This window comes from Magallana gigas, chromosome 10, assembly GCF_963853765.1.
Source record: "Magallana gigas chromosome 10, xbMagGiga1.1, whole genome shotgun sequence".
Lineage (NCBI taxonomy): Eukaryota > Metazoa > Mollusca > Bivalvia > Ostreida > Ostreidae > Magallana > Magallana gigas.
The window spans coordinates 22153821-22174252 of record NC_088862.1 but is presented as its reverse complement, the minus strand read 5'-3'; the positions used below and the strand labels follow the sequence as shown (position 1 = coordinate 22174252).

General features: G+C 35.0%; 1 protein-coding gene across 1 annotated transcript; it reads right to left on the bottom strand.

Moving 5' to 3' along the window:
- Nucleotides 1-15692: 15692 nt before the first annotated feature.
- Nucleotides 15693-17732, bottom strand: LOC136272301 (putative nuclease HARBI1). The gene has a single exon (XM_066073691.1). It carries the CDS (start codon nt 16801-16803, stop codon nt 15874-15876), a length of 930 nt encoding a protein of 309 aa, XP_065929763.1. The 5' UTR covers nt 16804-17732; the 3' UTR covers nt 15693-15873.
- Between the last annotated feature and the right edge of the window lie 2700 nt (nt 17733-20432).

The window sequence follows — 20432 nt, the reverse complement described above, 5'->3', positions numbered from 1 at the left end:
ATAGAAAAAATCTATAAAAATTTGCAGGTATTGTACATTTCAAGTCCTAATCTAACATTTTCCATTAGTGTCCCAATATTTTATTATGTCTATATAATACTGAATACATATAAAGACAAACTGAATTGATCTTATAAAAATCTCGATATTTAAAAAGTTTTTATCTTAAATAAAATTGTAACTATAAAGAAATATCTAATTTGAATGCATTTTGGTCAGGAAAAAAATTATGCATCTTCATACATTTTTTTTGTAACCTCTTCACCCTGATCATGAACTCTGTACATATAGATTTTAATGAAATAGCTCTGCTTCTTTCAAAATACTAGGAAAATGCTAATTTGTGCTGAAAATTGCATTTTAGGTGTACAGAGGTCAAATGAAATGGGTCAAACGTCAGAGCGATAAAACTATCCTCCCTTTTTTCTATATATTTTATATACTTTGGTTACGGATTCCAATGGTTTACTGCACAAGAAAATCTTGATACAACAACATTGTGGAATGGGATATATCAAGGCACATGTTAAGCCGCGTGAGTTTATAATTAATGGAATATCAATTGTAGCACATGTGTATATTTTTAAGGTTTATTCGATAATTTCTTACACAATTCACAATTTTTTCTTTCCATTCGACGGATTTAAATAAAAATTAGCAAGTACATCGAACAAACTTCAAAACATATTTAAAGTCATATTTAAAAATGCTATTATATTTTGTTTACGACGATGCGTAAAGATGTCGGGGTACCCACCGCAAACATAAACTTGGGGAATAGAAAACCTGAAAACTTTACCTATTAGGTGTCGGTAAACCTACAGATACATGTAAACAATATAGAACTGAAATTACGTACGTTAATTTTGCTCTTTATCGGGACGATTTTTTGATGCAAATATTTTTTCCAACCAAACCTTACCACGACGGCGGCCTAGTAAAAGCCATGGGAGTGGTGAAAATAAATGAAAACTTTTCCGGCCAACCGTTTCAACAAAACGTCAAGATATTCAGTTGATCATTTATTTTTTTCTGTAACATAAGTCACCTTAGTCACTCTGGTGACCTATCGCAATTGGTTTTCATTTGTTCGTCGCCCGTCGTCCAGTTAGCGATAGAACATTTACACTTCTTAAGGTAGGTCCATACTCAGGATTTTTGTGGTTAAAGTAAGTTTTTTTTTCATTAATCAAGTAGATACCTTATGTAATAAAAAAGCCCTAAAAATACAAAGATTATCATAAAAAATATATGATAAATAAATTTTCTTTTGAAACTTTAATGCATATTTTATAATCACATTTTGCAACTGGGGTTAATTTGTTAATCTATTATCACTCTTTAAGGGTCAACATTTAACATACTTATAAGAATAAAAGATGAAATATATGTACCTGCTCCAACTGGAACTACTATCTTATATTGTTTCCATATTTCATAACTTTGCAGCAGTGAAATAGAGTTGTATGTAGAAGCCTTGTGTTTTTTGGAGCAATTTGGAAGAGGTGCACCGGCCATGCAAAGTCTGCTTCTCCTCCATCCTTTTCCCAAGTGAAAGCGATAATTTGGACATAATTATTGATATTGGTATTCTCTTCATAATATCCTGCTCTTGCCTTGATAAGGTCACATTCTGAGGTCCACGCAGAAAATATATAAGCGAGGTTAAACCGGATGCTATGGGGAAAATTCAGCCTGCGCATGAGCTAGGCTATAAGCCTGGTTCCTGTGCGTAATGGGTAGCTCAGGGAACCAGGCTAGCACAGATTTATCGGGATCGGGATTCCATGCCAAATACTTCCCGATTATAATTATTTTAGCATTTAAGTATGATTGAATAGTTGTTTGACTGTATATGATAGATGATTGAATAATTATGTTACTGTATAAAAGTTTAAATCTCAATAAAAATGTATCAAAATATGAAAACGATTTACACAAAGCTGTCACATAGTTAAAAAAAAAATAGTGCGAACCGTAATGTGTGTGCAAATAGTATAATTCGCCGAATGCCTGATATTATACATGCAATATTCATTAATATAGATCATAATTATTTAAGAAGTATGAACCCTTTGAATTCTGAGATTAAAAGTCAACTATACATATAGTTAATACAACGTACAAATTTAGTGGTTAAAAGCGGGGGGCTTAAGTCGGTGGAATCTGTAAGGCTTTCACGTTTTCGTTGGAAACGCATGCAAATGGTCCACGTATTGCAGTCCTTTTTTAAAGGACAACAACTTGTTATTTCATAAATATAAGAAAATCCATTTTAGGTAGAACAACACATCGTCATAAAATGCTGACCTCTGATCGAAACGACATTTTGTTTTATTTAAAGGATTTTATCCTCTGCAACTTAAAACTTGTGATCCGTACATACCGAGTTCGAATCCCGCAAGGGTTTTTGTTGTTTCTTACTGAATTGATTTTTTTAGATATTCATTTTTTTATCCACAAAATGCACATTTTTCGCTTATTTGACATATAAATTTTATATAAGTTTTATTTATCATTATATCTTTCATAATCAAATAATTTACACTTAATTTGAGAGACTTTTTCAAGGTGTGTTATTCCACCTTAAATTCAAAATATTAAATGTTTTGGTGAAAACTTAATTTCTGGCTGAAGATCTTTTCAAACGAAAATGACAGAGGCGAGCAATTATTTGCATTTTAAAAATTATATCATTACTCACATTTTGAACCTTTGATAAATTTGAGGGATATCCTATAGGTTCTGTTGACATGTCCTAAATTAAATCTTGAGAATGAGATAGCGTTTCAGCATAAAATTATCAAATATATAGAAAAAATCTATAAAAATTTGCAGGAATTGTACATTTAAAGTCCTTTATCTAAAACTTTCCATTACTGACGCAATGTTTTATTATGTCAATATCATATAAAGGCAAACTGAATTGATCGTTCAAAAACTTCGATATTTTTTTTTTTTTTTTATTTTAAATCGAATTGTAACTATAAAGAAATATCTAATTTGAATGCATTTTGGTCAGGAAAATAGTATGCATCTTCATACATTTTTTTGTGTAACGTAAGGCTTACTGTTCAGCCTGATCATGAACTCTGTACATATCCGAAATAGATTTTAATGAAATAGCTCTGCTTCTTTCAAAATACCAGCAAAATGCTAATTTGTGCTGAAAATTGCATTTTAGGTGTACAGAGGTCAAATGAAATGGGTCAAAAGTCAGAGCGATAAAACTATCCTCTCTTCTTTCTATATATTTTATACACTTTGGTTACGGATTCCAATGGTTTAATTACTGCAAATGAAACTCTTGATACAACAACATTAGGGAGTGGGATATATCAAGGCACATGTTAAGCCGCGTGAGTTTATAATTAATGGAATATCAAGTGTAGTACATGTGTATATTTTTAAGGTTTATTCGATAATTACTTACACAACTTTTAATTTTTCTGTCCTTTGGACGGATTTTAATAAAAGTACATCGAACAAACATCAGAACATATTTAAAGTCATATTTAAAAAAACCTATATTTTGTTTACAACGATACGTTAAGATGTCGGGGTACCCAGCGCAAACATGAACTTGGGGAATAGAAAACCTTAAAACTTTACCTATTAGGTGTCGGTAAACCTACAGACACATGTAAAAGAAACCCTGAAATTACGTACGTTAATTTTGCTCTTTATCGGGACAGGATTTTTTGATGCAAATTTTTTTACAGTAAAAGCCATGGAATTGGTGAAAATATCGAATGAAAACTTTTCCGACCAACCGTTTCAACAAAAAGTCAAATATTCAGTTGATCATTTATTTATTTTTTCTGTATAATAGGTCACCTTAGTCACTCTGGTGACCTATCTCAATTGGTTTTCATTTGTTTGTCGCCCGTCGTCCAGTTAGCAATTGAACATTTACACTATTTAATAAAAACTAAATAGCCAATTCTTTTTACATTTGGTTTATAATACATTTTTGTGGTAATTTATAAATTTCATGACTCATGTCCAGTAGGGGCCGTAGGGGGATAAATATACTCAAAATTTAACCAGTTTTCAAAATAATCCTCTTTCCTTCTCTGAGATATCTGTAATAAAACCGAATTCATAAGTACACTGTATATAGACCAGGAAGCCCTCTACCAAAACTGTAAATATCATGTCCCCTGGAAATGAATTGATACTCTAGACCGGCCAAATGGCCATACATTGTTAATGCCTGTAATGTTCAGAAATCGTCTTCCATATGCCTGCTGAAAAAAAACGAACTGCGTATTAGGAAAGAAAATAAAACAATTTACCGAAATAGTAAATTTCATGTCCCCCAAGATAAGGGTTCTGAATCTAAGGCGGGGCCAAAACAGCTGTGTTAATGTAAACGCTTACTGGCACCAAAAATGTCTAAATATTTAGTAAAACTAAAAGGCTATCTACCAAGATTTTGAACATGTTTCTCGGTGTTGGGGTTCTGACTCAATGACGGAACCCAGTAGGTCCAATCGCAACATCTCGGTCCTTTCCGGCAAGCTCGGAAATACACCTCGAATGTATTACTTAGGCTTCCACTATAACACTTGATATAAATTCAACACACTTTACGGTCTGTTGGGTTGTGAGTTAGACTTTATTAAAGTCAATGATATATTACCCTAAAATATACCACAGACATACAAGGCTGCCTAGCCGACATTTATTTTAATGGGAAGCTACTCCATTTTGTATAAAATTCTAACATCCGGTCATGTTAATACATTCGAGGTGTTTTTCCGAGCCTGTCGGAAAGGCTGGAGAAGTTGCGATTGCGTGTAGCTCATGTTTTGTAAATATAAACAGTGTTTTATAAATTTTCTTCTTTTCTTCTACTTGAACTGAATTGAACTGACTGCATATTTAGATTTAGATAGATGTAACTTGAATGACTCCCATGGTAAGGGTTTTGCCAGTATTTGGCCAAAATGGCCGTACGGGATTTATTAATGTCTATAATGTTATAAAAACTTCTTTCTTTTTTCTACTTATTACATTCATGTATTATATAAAGTGTTTGAAGTGAAATTTATTCACCAATTGTTGTGTAATATCAATATTCTTCCTTGGATAGCCATTGGATTGATCGTTGGCTATAAGTAGTGTGTCCTGATTTTGGGGCTCCCAATAATTTTATCGTTTTCAAAATTCTTAATCAAAGTATTTAAAAAGCTTAAAAAAAACTCAAAATTAAATGTTTTTTGTGTATTTAAAACACTATATTAACCTACACTTCAATGTGTGCAACACCGTGCGAGTATAAAGAACGTAAAATACATGTAAATGGAAGTTTTTTCACAATTTTGTATCTCTAAGATAATAGACCTGATTTCATAGAAGGTTCACGTATTACAATGTATATATACACTATTATGTATATTAATAGTATTCAGAAAATTTTTCTTCTTTTTTTCTTAATTTACAATATATTCATTCAAGCAGCATATATGTTCATACATATAAAGTAGAATTACTGCAATTATTTCTAGATTTGCCATCTACTTAAGCATACATTTCTTTATAAGAAATAAAATCTACGCTGAAAAAGTTAAAATTTTTAAAAATCAAAAACGTTTCAATTGAAGTATTGTTATTTACATGTACACTAAAATTACCGTATTATGTTAACATACATATTATTTTTTAATTATACATGTATTATCTCTAAATAAAACAACGACTTCCGCAGTATGTAGCAATTTCTTGACGTTTACATGTTGTGCTATTTCAACTACAGAACAATAGAAAACAAAACAAAAAAACACAGTCATTTGCTCTAAAGACATAGCCATGTTTCTCATTTAATTGCGCCAAGGTACTCACAGGGTATATAAACTACGCATGGCCCTCTCCTATGCTCAACAACAAACTGGCGCAGACGGTGGATTTGAAATCCTCATCAGTGATTAAAATTCGCGGATTTTTTTCTGCAAAGATTCAAAGTAGACATATACCTACAAAATAGTACAGATGCTTGATCAATTTTTGTGATCGAGTGGTGAATGAAGGGTTTTGCTAAAACGCAGAACGGAACGGAAAACGGAAATTAAATATCATATCAGGTTTATCGCTTGAAAAGGGTATAGACTGGCCCGAAACGATTTACGTTGTATCATTTGTTAATATCTAATGAATGATTATTAACTTGTGGCAGTGTTATTGATATTCTTATGAATGTCTATTAAATAGAGCATTGCATTCAATTGGCTTTAGTTGAGTACGAAACGGAAAAAATCAAATGTACACAAATTGTGAAATATTAAAAGAGTAAATTAGCTCTAACGTTTTACGTATTTTTCTATGGCATTGCTGCATAACAGCGTAACGCATTTAGTGAAAGCGTTTCATGTGTTTAATGATTTTTTTTTATTTTCATTATGATGTATATATACTTACCTCAACATTGAATTTTCGGTGTTTTATACGATCGTAAATCATGTAGCCGATATAGCTACTATCATTGAAATTAAAAAAAATACATAGGACTGACGACATTCATGATCATCTTTACTAAGTCTTGCTGCAACATCTATTTGCAAATATGTCCCACTATTGTTAATATCATTTTACCCCAAAAAAATAAAGTTTCATTTAATCGGACGAATAACGTTGTGGATTTCATGTTATGTTTTATTTTTATATCGGCGTTCGTTGTCGACATTTTCTACTGTTTTAAAATACCCGGTACTTAGTGAAACTAGTATTTTTAGTAATGCAATTTTGGTTACGTTTGCATTACTTGGCAGTTATTCATATCTGCAGCTATATATATATGATCCGAATAGAGAGCTCTAGACGTTTCCTGGTTTGATTTTCCGATAATAAATTGGGACTATAGTCTGACGACCCCAAAATATTTATTCAGCACATTTGGACGATTTAAAAGAATACACATACCAGCTGTAAAAGATTCAATTGAATTAGATGAGACGGGAAAATATGTTCAATGCATGTAGTGTTAATTTTGAGGAAATAATTATTCTTGAATATTGATAATATTTATACGTGATATTAATAATCTTTTTCTCTTTTTTTGTATAAATATTTCATAAATTATATCATTTTAAACATCTATCAAGTAAACAACAATAGATAAGATGTTCCGTTCCGCTTTCCCTTCCGTTTTCCCTTCCACGTTTTAGCAACACCCGTGAATGAATGGTTTTGTAAATGTAACAAGCATTCTGAGAGCATTGCATAAGCAATACACGTCCTCTACCGGTTTGTAGAAATTTGTGAAAACAATGCACTGTTATGCAGAATATCATTTCTTACCGTCTTCTGTACCCCGAATCAACAGACCAACCCGATAACGAACCCGATTGTAATAATACCAAAATACCCTGTCGATTAAATTTACAACTCAATGCTTGTCACTATTGTACAGAACTTATTTGTTTGTTAGAAACAATACAAAGAATGGTCCAAGTAATGCACGATATCATTACTGACTACATACTTTCCTCGTTTATTCAATACACACCAAACCCGATAACGAACCCAAGCATTAAAAAATTATATAATATAAAAAATATTTTTTTCCAAAATATGTCAACCAGGCGCTACAAAAGTGTAAACGTGATCGATAGTTTGACATTTTGAAGCTGTTCAACAAATTTCATATTATTCCTCACACGCATAAAGAAAACAAAGTGTGGAAAACTGAAGTGGGACAGACAGACGGACGGACGGACTGTCAAACGCAGAGGAAAGCTATAGTCACCTCCGGTGAAAACTGGTAGGGGATTAATAAAAGCTGGCGCACCAGAGTTGTTGGGATGTGCGGTCATGTTACATGCAGTGTTATCGCTCTCTCTCTCTCTCTCTCTTTTTCTCTCTCTCTCTCTCTCTTTCTCTCTCTCTCTCTCTGGTGACACATCAGGATTCACTGAAGGGAGTTCGAAACTGGACACAATCACCGGAAGACGCCTCTGAATCATTGATGAACCCGACAGTTATAACGATGACAATTGTGTTGAAGAGTAAAAGAAGAAGAGGTTGTGTTGTGTTTGAAAGAAGCAACTTTAAAGAGAGTGCGCTTCGGCTTCTGATACATTATATGAACTTTTGTAACCAGGGTAGTTGTCATCATTTGTGTATATAGGTATTATTGTGTATTTTCTTGTTGGACAAACTTGTTTTCTTCATTCTAGCATTTTTGTTTGATTGTTTTGTTTTATTTTGCTAGCAAAATAATATTTTACCAATTCAAAATATACAAAGAATATATAACATTGTAAAAACAATTGTAAAAACAATGGAAAATAAATTCAAGTACAAAAAGGTCACATACAATATTAAGACTACTCAAAGTGTTTTTGAACTAAATCATTAAATTATTTTACCAATGTATTAAAACATAATACTAGACTAGTATTGTGTTTAATACATTAGTAAAAGAATATAATGTTTTTGTTCAAAAATACTTTTTTTAAATCAAATAATTATTCTCTTAATTATAAAATAAGATAATATTTTTACTGTTAATGAATTAAATTACCAATTTCATATGATTTGTCAGGTTATTTTATAATTACAATAATTTTCTAAATTGTATTCCTGCAATATTGTATGGGTTAACTTTTTATGAAATTTTCAAGGGTTCTTTGCAATTCATGGAAATGAAATCTCTTTCTACAAAGTAGAGATTCCATTAACCATTTGATGCATTTTCATTAAATTTCATAACCGATCAGATTTTAACCACCACAGTATATAATTATTGCCTTATTAGAGAGATGCTTTGATATATCAGATGCAAAACCCGCATCTTTGAAATTTCCCAATACTTTATCGAAAATATAAGGCACGTATTGAAAAAATATTTCTCTTAAGTAAGTGTATGTAAATTTACATAAGTATGACTCTCATGTTGGCCAACGTGTAAAGTGCAAAATGGTAATGAAAATGGCAATGTTCTCGGTTATGAAAACAAAGTCAAACTCGATATCGTTTGTAGATTAAATGCGTATCTATACTTATAAATTAAAACATTTTGCCAATTAACTACAAAATGCCTGCACCAGAGTAACTGCTTCACCTTTTGTATTTCATCCCATGTGAGTTGATGTCCGTAAACTAGAATTAAACTTCGCTTGATAGGTAACTATTGAGAAATAAATTATTAACCTCTCAGCTATGTTAAGGAAGGTCTAAGAATTCTACCACGTGTGATTTAGAAAAATTTGCATAAGCCCCGCCCCTTATTCGTGAGATTTTACGAGATATGGGTATTTCGATAATTAACAAACATCTACCAAAATGAATATGATTAATTATTGGGTTTGAATGGTTCAAGAAAGGTGTACTGAAAAAAAATCATAAACTATTCTTTATATCTCGCGAAATCATGAAATTCCTAAGTCGTCTGATGACGTGTCGAGGCTGACTACGTCACATCGGCGCTTGCAGCTGTGATCAGAATAAACATGTGGACTTCAGTGATATATCTCGGAATTTAACTCGTTTACAACCAGTGTGGACAGAAATCGGCATAGGATTCAACTGAACAAGGTAGGATTCCTGTAGTTCCCCTAAATATTGTTTTATATTATTTAATATTGTTGGATGGAACGGAAGCGAAGTGAATTTCCTCGGCTTTGATTTCGTTTACTTGTTTACATTTGTTTTTCATGTAATATGTTTTACGGTGTGACCGTTGGGGCGAGCGCAGAAGGAACCACCCATCTCTCATCATTGTTAAATTCAACGTTAACCTGTTGACTTGCCCCAACCTAAAAACTTTGGCTTTGTCTCGAAAACTTTTACAGCGAACTACATTGAAGCGTTTAATAGGGGTTAACTCCAGAAAAATTTCTACGTAATGTTTTGATTGACCTTTGTCCAATCAGATCGTAGCTGGGCGGAGTTGAGACATTACCGCTCGTGATTTTATCTGAGAGAGAGAGAGAGAGAGAGAGAGAGAGAGAGAGTTAGTTAATGGAGTAAATTATAGATGACGCAGATGAGCGAACTATCTATCAACAATAGTTATAAAGTGACAAATCAAGATCTAGTATATCTTATACTCATGTAACTTTGAAGTGTTTTGAAATTCTTTAACCGGGGAACGATATCTATATATAGATAATGGGATGATGTAATGTCAAACATCGAAGATTGTACGTGTTTTCATTACAAGTGTTACCGTTAGTATTCTAATCAAAGTATGCTGAATCCTCCTGGAATTAAATATAGGTTGTAAATTTACTTTGTATAAAAACTTTCTTCATGGTTACTCAGTGTGAAACATTCTTTCACCTAAGGACGAATTTGTCCGCCATTGTTTTTTTTTTTCTCACTTAGCATCCACCTGCGTTGCCTTTATTTTTCACTACATCTAAATTCATAAGTGATCATTCGTTCATATTTCAAAGTTACGTCATTCTTATACGAGGGTCAATCAAAAAATACGAAGACAATGTGGCTGTCTATCATATATTTTTCATGTAAGTCATACTAAACAGATTCACAGCTTGTATTGGCTTTTTCCTGAGTTAAATCCATTCTGTTTCTACTTCTTGTTGCGCCGCGCCAATCAATATGACAGTAAATTAAGTATGGAACTTGCATGTTTATTTACTAAGCAAAAAAAATATGATCAAAACAAAACTAATCAGCCGAAGAGTCACCATTAACACTGATACTGAGTACTAACTACACGTTACACCCAGTACATTTGCTTGATCCACCTCTAAATTTATTGCGCGAAGTCACTAGGTGCGTTCAGAGTTCACCAGATTGTTACCAACGGCAAGTTCGGTCACCAATGTCTACAAATGGCTCCCAGTGGTAGCAATTTGGTTACCAATGTTGACCATTGGTGTACTTTCAATTTCAAATAAGGACACCAAATCTACCAGCATCCTAGAGCTTGGGCAAGTTTGGTAGGTGACGCCATTATGCTAATTCAACATGGCGGGATATAAGATGCCTATAGATACTGATGTAAATAAATACTTTAGAATAAGATATATGCATATCTTATTGAATGAATATTTTGAAGACAATCTAAGACAACTGAGGGCTTCTAAAACCCGTTTCTATACCCAGAAACATTTTAGTATTATAGAAAGTATGTGATAGAGAACCGGCATTTTGATATTCGAGCTTGGACTTTCGGTAAGACGTTACTATTTCTTGCATCAAAGCAAGTTAAAATGATGTTGATATCGAGTGAAATATGCACAGATTGCGTAGAAATTGCTTTATAGATTTCAAAGACCCATGGCCAACAAAGAAATTATAAATAGGCCTATGTCACATTGCTGTTTGGGACAACTACCCAAAGTCCAAGCTCCTGTTAAAATTGATTCTATTTATATACATTTTTGCTGGCGTTAAATATTTTGCAATTAATCTTTACTTTCTATGTATTAATGATGGATAGGTAGTCATTTTGTAGACTTCTTTATATAAGTGGGAATTTAACAAAATTGTCATTAAAGTTGTGTATTATAATGATTTTTTAAGCATAATAAATCACTCAACTGTTTTAAAGGGAAACGGTCACACTTCACAGAGAAAAGGTATTTGTTTTGTTTTCAACTGTTTTATATGTTCAGATGGTTACAATTGGTAACCAAGTGTAACCAAAAGCTACCATTTGTTTGAATTTGACAAAAAATCGTTCATGGTACTACCTATACAAATTGCTACAAATGGCAGCACTTGGTGACCACTGGCTACCATAGTTCACCGATGGCAACCAAATGCTGCCAGCGGTAAATCTCAATTTCACCAACGGTACAACCTTGAATGCACCTACTGTGACGTCATACTTAACTTTGCACTCGACAGTTCTCGTAAATTGTCGGAAAAATTCGGGAAAGGAAATGACGTCATATGTCAGCAAAAGTTCAGATAGGTACAGTTTTTTAACGTAAGCATATGACTGTGTTGTTTACTTTAGTGTTTTTAAAGGATTTTTGTTGCTATAAATGAAATAGATGTATACGATTAAGAGGTAAGAATTTTCCTTAGAAACGCTTCCTGTTCCACCATGTTGCTACATGTATGCACCGCAAAGGATTATTGGGATAGGTAGAACTTTTTCACGTTGCCTCATAAAAATTTCTTTGAACAATGTGCAGATTTCAACTCGAATTTTCTCCGTTCGTACACGTTGTCTATGGAGCTCGCTACGCGAGCGCCGCTTCGCGCCGCCTCGCTGCGCTCGCTATTATTGAGTTCAAACATCAGTTTGGTGACTCAGTCAGGCAAAGTAATTGTTCTGCGTTTCGCTAGTTTTGATCATAAAGAGCATTGAGGCTCATTGTAGCTTTTAACTGGTCTCATATCGCGATAATATTAGATCGCATTTCCTCCATGTTCAAAGTGCACAATAGAAAGTTTATGGCCAAACACTGTATGTGCTAGCACTACAAAGATTACAAATGACGCTGAAAGTGAAATGGGTCAGATAAAATGCAGTAGTGCAAGGGCATACACTTGATCAAATATATAGAAAATTTCCATGTCTTACCATTGTATCCCCATTATATCAAAAAGTGCTGGGAGCTGTATGAAATCGCTACGCATTTCATATACCGTATAACGGGTAATTTTACCGCTGTGATTTTTTACAAATTTGTCTTAAAGCCTGTCTCACACAGAACACACGGCTTATACGGTTGGCCACCCGTGTAAACCGTACATACAACCGTACCAACCGTGGCCTTATCCGACCTACACTCGGGCTATTCGAGTGTATCCGTGAAAGCCGTGTATGATTTTTTAAACTTTTAAAAAACTGGCACGGATGCCATGTCCGTGTATGATCGTATTAGCGATCGTACAAGACCGTGTGAGACCGTACGAGACCGTATATACAACCGCACATGAAGTCCATTCCACGAGTGAGCTCAACCGTGTCAATATCGTATATAAATCGTATGGAATCGTGTGAAACCGTTCCCAAGTCCTACATCCAACACCCGGATTAACACTCGAATGTCACACGATCACCGTACGATTCACACGAGTGTACACACGGTTTTATACGACCAATACGGTTTCATACGATCGCCATACGACCAATACGGTTCAAGTACGAATTATACATGGTCAAGTACGACCAGACACGGTCTTTACGTCTGTACAAAGCTGACACTTTCACAGAGTACTTGCTACACAATGCCTCCAAGGAAGAGGAAGGTCCCCAAAAGAATCCCCACCGTGGAAGATTCTCCCAGAGAGAATACAAAAAGGGCCACCAAGGCCCTCCGACCACTTCAACCTGTTGACCCTGTCGACCCTGATGAGCTGGAGGACACACTGACACTACCTGACGAGATACCCAAAGATGCAGACTCGGATGCCAGCTCGATGGACCCTCCAGGAGCTGCCGCACCCATGAAAAAGAGGTACATTTTACATTGCTTTAACATTTTTATTTATTTATATATTTATTTATTTTTAATTTTTATCTATGTAATATGGAGTAAATATTGATATCAATGATTCTCAGTATGTAGATATTATTTTTGACAAATTGACAACTGTACTATAATTGTTTTAACTTATTAAATAAATTAACAGAATGTTTATTCAGTTTATTAATTTTGTTTTCTTTTGTCTAATTGCAGAACCATCCAGCGCATCACCCGAAAACTCACCGATGCCGAGGAAGTCGATGTGATAGAGTGGATCCAGGCTAACCCCAGTATTTTCAACAAGGCGCATGCTGATTACAAAAACACGAAGAAGCGGGACCAGTTGTTCGCCGACAAAGCCGCCCAGCTTGGAGAGGGGTTGACCGGACAGGACTTATACAAATGGTATCTTGGGCAGCGCACGGCGTTTACAAAGTTGATCAAGCGTCCGGCCAGTGGCAGTGGTACAGTCTTGATGACCGCCCGACAGCAGTGGGTGGTAGAGAGCATGTCCTTCCTCAAGGGGCATTGTACATCGATCCCCGTACGGAAAGGTGTGGATGTGAGTATTTTTTTTAACATTTATTCTTTTATAAATTTTATTTTGTTTATTAATGAAGAATATTACTGTAAGAATAATGTATGTAACCAACCAGTTTGATTTTTGTTAATAAAATATGATATTTGTCTTTTGCAGTTGACTGCTGCCAGGAAGAAGCGGTACGGCGATGCACCCTCACAGAACATACCAGCCTCAGACCCAGCTGCACCAGATGATGCACCGTCTGCACCTTCTACAGCTTCAGTCCACTCAGATTCAGATCTGCTAGAAGAGAGGGAAGCTTTAAGTATTATTAACGACAGAATTTTTCAGCATAATTGGCCTGCATAGCTCAGTGGATAATGCGCTTGCTGTGTAATCCATAGTTCGATCCCGGGTCGGGGCACTCACATATATGCCAGTCATGTTGCAGCATAATGCTGACTGACAAATCAAGGCTATGTCCGGCAATTTTTTGAAATAAATCTACCAAAAAATATTTTAGATTCAATGAATTTTAGAGTAAATTAAGTAATAAATATTTGAGAAAATTATTTAAATATCTTACTAAATAGCAATGTTTTGATTTCTTTACAGTTGATACAGGACTTGAGAGAACTGAGACAAGAAAGGACTGACACGGCAGCTGTCACCACCAGACAACTGGCACACCTAATGCGCCAAATGACGCCATCTCTCCGGGATCAGTTCATGACCGAAACCCTTGCCTCTGCCTTGCGTTATGTGGACCTCTCCAGGCAGCAGACCCAGAAGCTGCCACCCCAGCAGCTTTCCTCTGTACCAGCACAGCAGCATCAGCCCATCCTTCAGGACTTCATGACCCCTCAACGCCCAATGCACCAGGCACAGCAGCAGCCACCACAGTATGCCCAGGACCACGCCATGGCCCTTAAACTGGCACAGCAACTGAATCCCCCCACCACTGAGACAGAGAGACGACACTTCTTCACCACACTTCAAGGCTGCAATCCAGATTTTAATGGATCTTCATGTCCACCACCAGCCCCTACCTATGCAACACTAACTGCTCGTCGCACCCCAACAGCCACAGTGACCACAGATGGTATCATTGCAGGTGCTGCTGCTGCTGCAGGCATACCTTCATTTTCTACTACCACCGTCCAAAGTCCCACCGTGAGCACACCACAGATGGCCAGTGCACCCACCAACCAGCCTGCTGACACTAGCCAGAACTTGTCTTCGTTTATGAGGCATATGATTCAGGACGATGACAAGACTACCTCATACTGAACCAAGACACCAAGAACTGTTTCCGGGAATTTGTTATTATGCAATTTTTAAAATGATTTTTAATCAAGGAGTTTAATTTGAAATTATTATAAGACAGTCATTGGAGTCTAATGACTTGTTTGTGTTGTTTAATTTAAATGATTATGCTGACAACCATAATGCTGATGTTGTGATTTTGATTGTCATATTTTTTTCAAGTGGTTAAAACTTAAAATAAAGTTTATTGTTGAAATGTAAAACATGTATTTCTTTTTCGTTAAATATTATAAATATTTAGGAAGTAGTTCTTTTATAACGGAGAGTTTTCTTTGTAATAAGATTGGCTTTATTATAAATGCACTGCTTATTAAATATTTTATCATTAGCACTTTGCAAAAATAAAATTGAAGATTATATTTTATACCGGAAAAAAGTTTAATTTTATTTATTGTACAACGTTTAAAACAATTCAACACTTACTTAACTCTTTTGACACTAATTTATTAAAATCTCTTTGAAGACTGTTCTTGAAACAAAATCCTGCTAAACTTTCAAATCATGATATATAGCAAATTAAATATGATTGTATGTACAATGAGTCCGAGCATTTAGATTCCAATATAAATTCATGAAATGATATACAAAGGTTACTAGTCTATATCAACTGCAAAAGTGACTAGTCTATCATATCATCTGTTCTTGCCATGGAACTGAACCAGCTTCCGACATGAAGTAATCCCTGAGGTAGTTTCTTTGTTGCTTTCCAAGGTTGTGGTCTACGTTGCGGCCAGCATGTCCTCCTGCGTCCACTAGTTGACTCTCCTCTCGCCAAACCCCGGGTACTAGGGCCTGGTTTTGGTCCTCTTGGTCGGCATTGGCTGGTACACCAGGGTAACGTATCCTCAAAAGGTTGTGCAACATGACACAAGCGAGGACTAGGGACTTCACACTTTCTGTTTTCTTATAAACTGTTGCATGAAGCAGACATTGAAATCTGTTGGCCAATATTCCGAATGCATTTTCCACCACCCTTCTGGCACGAGACAGCCTGTAGTTGAATATGCGCTCCTCGTGGCCAAGGCCTATCCTTGAGTAGGGTTTCATCATCCATGTCCTCAAGGCAAATGCGTCGTCTCCCAGGAAGAAGAAGGGCAGGTTTTCCGTCAGGCCTGGCAGTGGCTCTGGATCAGGTAAGCCTAGCTCACCCCCTTCCACCAATTCCCTTAATTCAGATTCGTTGAACACTTGGCAATCGGATGCTGAGCCATACTCCGCCACTGATACCCATATAAACTTGTAGTCGGCATCTGCCAATGCCAGAAGGATCATGGAGAAGAAGCCCTTGTAGTTGTGGTAGAGTGATCCAGAATTTGGTGGGGCCTTGATAGGAATATGCTTGCCATCCAGGGCACCACAAGCATGGGGGAAATTCCACTTGGTGTTGAACGTGTCACTGACTTTCATCCATTCATCTTGCTCAATAAGTGGTGGCATAACTTCGGCTTTGAATGTGTCGACTATAGCCTCCAGGACTGTCGGTATGAATTTTGAGATTGTGTTGTCTGCTACCCGGAAACTGTACATCAACTCTCTGAATGTAGCACCAGTGGCCATGTGTCTGAGTGTGATCGCAAGCTTCAGTCCAGGGCTTAATGGCTCTCTGAAAATAAATTAAAGTAAAAATCATTAATCATTGACATGTGTTTTACAATTCTCACATTTAGGTTTATTATTGGATATGTTGCTTTTCCCTGAAAAATAGATATTATTGTTTACCTCCAATTGGTTGTTTTCTTGGTTATTTGTGGCCCGACACGTCTCACAAACTCCTGAAACAAGTCAGCATCAACACGGAGGAAGTTCTTGTAACACCTGGTGTCCTCTCTGTTTAGTTCATGTAACAGAGTATCATGTTGACCAAACATGACCCTTCTGTTAAGCCATTCTCTAGTCCAAACTTGCCTCCTTCTTCTTCTCCTTCTGTTGGCTTGTTCTTGTCTCCCTTCGCGCCTTCTGGCCAAAACAATCTCAATGTCTATCAGTCTTATCATGATTTCTAATTCCCTTATTCTGTCATCTGCCATTTTTATAACTTCTCTGTTGATAATTCGAAAATTTATGAAGCCAAGCCATCAAAACGAGTCAATTTATATCAAAACATACACGAATGTGTGATAATTCGAGCATAACTCGAACAAAAGTCGGTGGGACCGTATGTAAACCCTGTAAATGTCTAGTTAATCGAGTAAAAGTCGTGTTTAATTGTACTAGGCCGTAACATACCGTACTAGACCGTACTTGGAACCGTACAACAATCGTAAGAAAATCGTTTGCAAATCGTGTTTAAACCGTGACAAACCTTGCTTGACCGAGTATATCCGTGCTTTGTTCGTACAAACTCGTGCTACATTCGAGTCTAAATCGTACCAACTCAACCCCAGGCACGGTTGGAGCTCAATACTCGTACCAGTCAACCCGTGTATAACCGAGTGTACCGTATTGGAACCGTGTGCCCAACCGTGTTCTGTGTGAGACAGGCTTAAAATAGGGCGATTTGAATTTTTACGCGTAATTTTTTTTACGAATTGGACATGTCATCTGTCTTAAAAGGCGTAAAATTTCACGGTGACTTTCTTACAGTTAACACACATATAAATTAGAAAATCGTTTTTCTGTTAACAAGTCCTTTATTAAAATGATTGTGTTTATTCATTTTCTCTCTTTTTCTTTCTCTCTGAAACTAAGCGATCCATTTGGGTATGGCATTGTAGATACATGTACTAGTTTGAAATAGCTTCGTATCCCCGCCATAGTTATTGACTGAGTGATTGAAATCTAGCTACTAACGTGGCATTATACGTATCTTTAAAAAATACTCAAGACTGAATAGAAAGATATGAACTGTTATCACCACGTGACCAAAACTGCTCAAATAAACCTACATGTACAGCCGTCAGGGACTGAGCTGAAGGTCATCGGAATTAAATAAAACTCGTAAAAATTAGTAAAAAAAAATAGCAGCACGTAAAAAATACCCGTTATACGGTAAATAAGCGTTAATTGCGGGAAATCCCAGTAAATTGCTGTTCATACACTGTTTACATTGAATTTAATAATTGTTCTTACTTGAATATTTTAAGCTCCCAGCACTTTTCGAAATTTTAAAGGTTCATTTTACAAGTTAGAAACAAAAATAACTATATTTGTTCATGTTATGCCCCTGCACTTTGCATTTTTTCGTATTATTCCTGGTTCATCTATTTTTAGCAGTATCACGTGACAGGGTATTCCCAAGAGACTCAAAAATTGCTCATGCGATAACAAATTATTTAATTTGTATAATCGATAAAATATCACTTTGTATAACAATTTTTTGGAGTAGAATACCAAGATTGTTCTAAGGCTAACATTTTACGTGATAAATATAGCTATCTTTTTATGAACGCCCTTAACATAGCTGAGCTACTTTCATTTTCGATAAACCAACCAGAAAAAAGCAAAATTGAGAGTAAGATGGTGGACACGCTTTGACGCCGTCTATGTAATTATTTTTTAAAAACGGTGTCGTCTGGCCTTTGAGGCAATATCAATATTCTTTTTTACTTTGCAATGTTGATTTGTTTAGACTCTCCCGTTTGGAATCAGACACGGTCATTGTTCACAACTAGTCAATGACGTGTCAAACGAACATTAATTTTGTATTTATTGTTCATCGTACACGTCGTTTGTGAAAATAAGATGAATATTTGTTTTAGCTCACCTGACTGATACATTACGTAAGCTTTTCGGCTCACTTTTTACCACCACATGGACATGTACCTTTAAACATTTTACAATATGATTGTTTATTTCTTCTTCCAAAGAACCCGACCAGTTTTACAAAATACTCTTTTAAAATATTGTTGAATGAAGCTATACAATTTTTACATAGGGAGAAATAGAGAAACACTTATTCTTGTGTGAATGCACCCTTAATGATGATCCCTTACGGTGGGATTGCTCCACAATGGAGGATGATTTTTTTTAGACAGATAGTAGTGATTAAAAATTATAGTTTTTCTCTCAAAAACCATATGAGAGAAAAGCTAAAACTAGTTCAAATCACGATTCCCAAGAGAAAAGTTAAGTAAGAATGTCGGTTAGGTTTCAGTATAGTATTCAAAAAAGAAAAATCTTTGAAAATCTTTGTTACATCCTGTAACAACAAAAGAGGCTCAATATTTACCATTGGAATGAATTAGGAAAAAATTAAAGATTTTTTAAAACAAAAAACTACTTTATTTATGGTATTGTCAAGATATTTTGTAAGACTTTTAATCAGAGTTTTGGATAATGTTGCTCAGGCAAGCGACATGGCCCCAGGGCCTCTAATTATTCCATTACTTCCATTTACAGATGATGATAGGCAGACACCAACACTTCTTTCATTAAGGTATTCAATATATAACGACCACATTTTGTCCCTAATAAACGAATGGTCTGTTACTCTTAACCATGATATCATTTTGAAGATGTTATCAAATAAAAATACTCCACCAACGAAATTTGCGAGAGTTCGATTATTGTTCAATTAATTGCACCTTGAATTTTACATTGAAGTCTAAGGGCAATGCATTTTTATTAAGATATTGTAAATAAAAAAAAAGCCTGCAAAATGACCGTCTTCTTATATGTTGTCAGTAATATGAATTGAATTCATGTCTTTTGCCATAAAAAAAATAATAAAGCGAAATATGTTTATAACAAGAAAAAGGGATATGCCTTATAAGAGAAGTTAGCGTTAGCATATATATATAAAATAAGATGTCCAGATAGAGTTGTTAATTATGCCTCTTTTGATGGCGTGTTATAGGTATCTCACCAGTCACGTTTTGATTTTAATGAACACATGATCATTATATTTAATATGAATATAATTTTTTGTAAATTAATCAAGGAGATTATTATTTCATAAATATACAGCATTCATAAAGAAAACCCATTTAAATTCAAAATAAAAAATGTTTTGGTGAAGACTATATTTTCGTGCTTAAGATCTTTTCAGACGAAAATGACAGAGGCAAGCAATTATTTGCATTTTAAAAATAATCATTACTCACATTTTGAACCTTTCATAAGTTTGAAGCATATTATATAGGCTCTTTTGACTTGTTCAAATTTAAATCTTGAAAATGAGATAGCGTTTCAGAATAAAATTATCAAATATATAGAAAAAAATCTATAAAAATTTGCAGGAATTGTAC

Coding starts and splice junctions, on each gene's coding strand:
- LOC136272301 (XM_066073691.1), bottom strand. CDS start 16,803: ATGGCCACTGGTGCTACATTCAGAGAGTTGATGTACAGTTTCCGGGTA.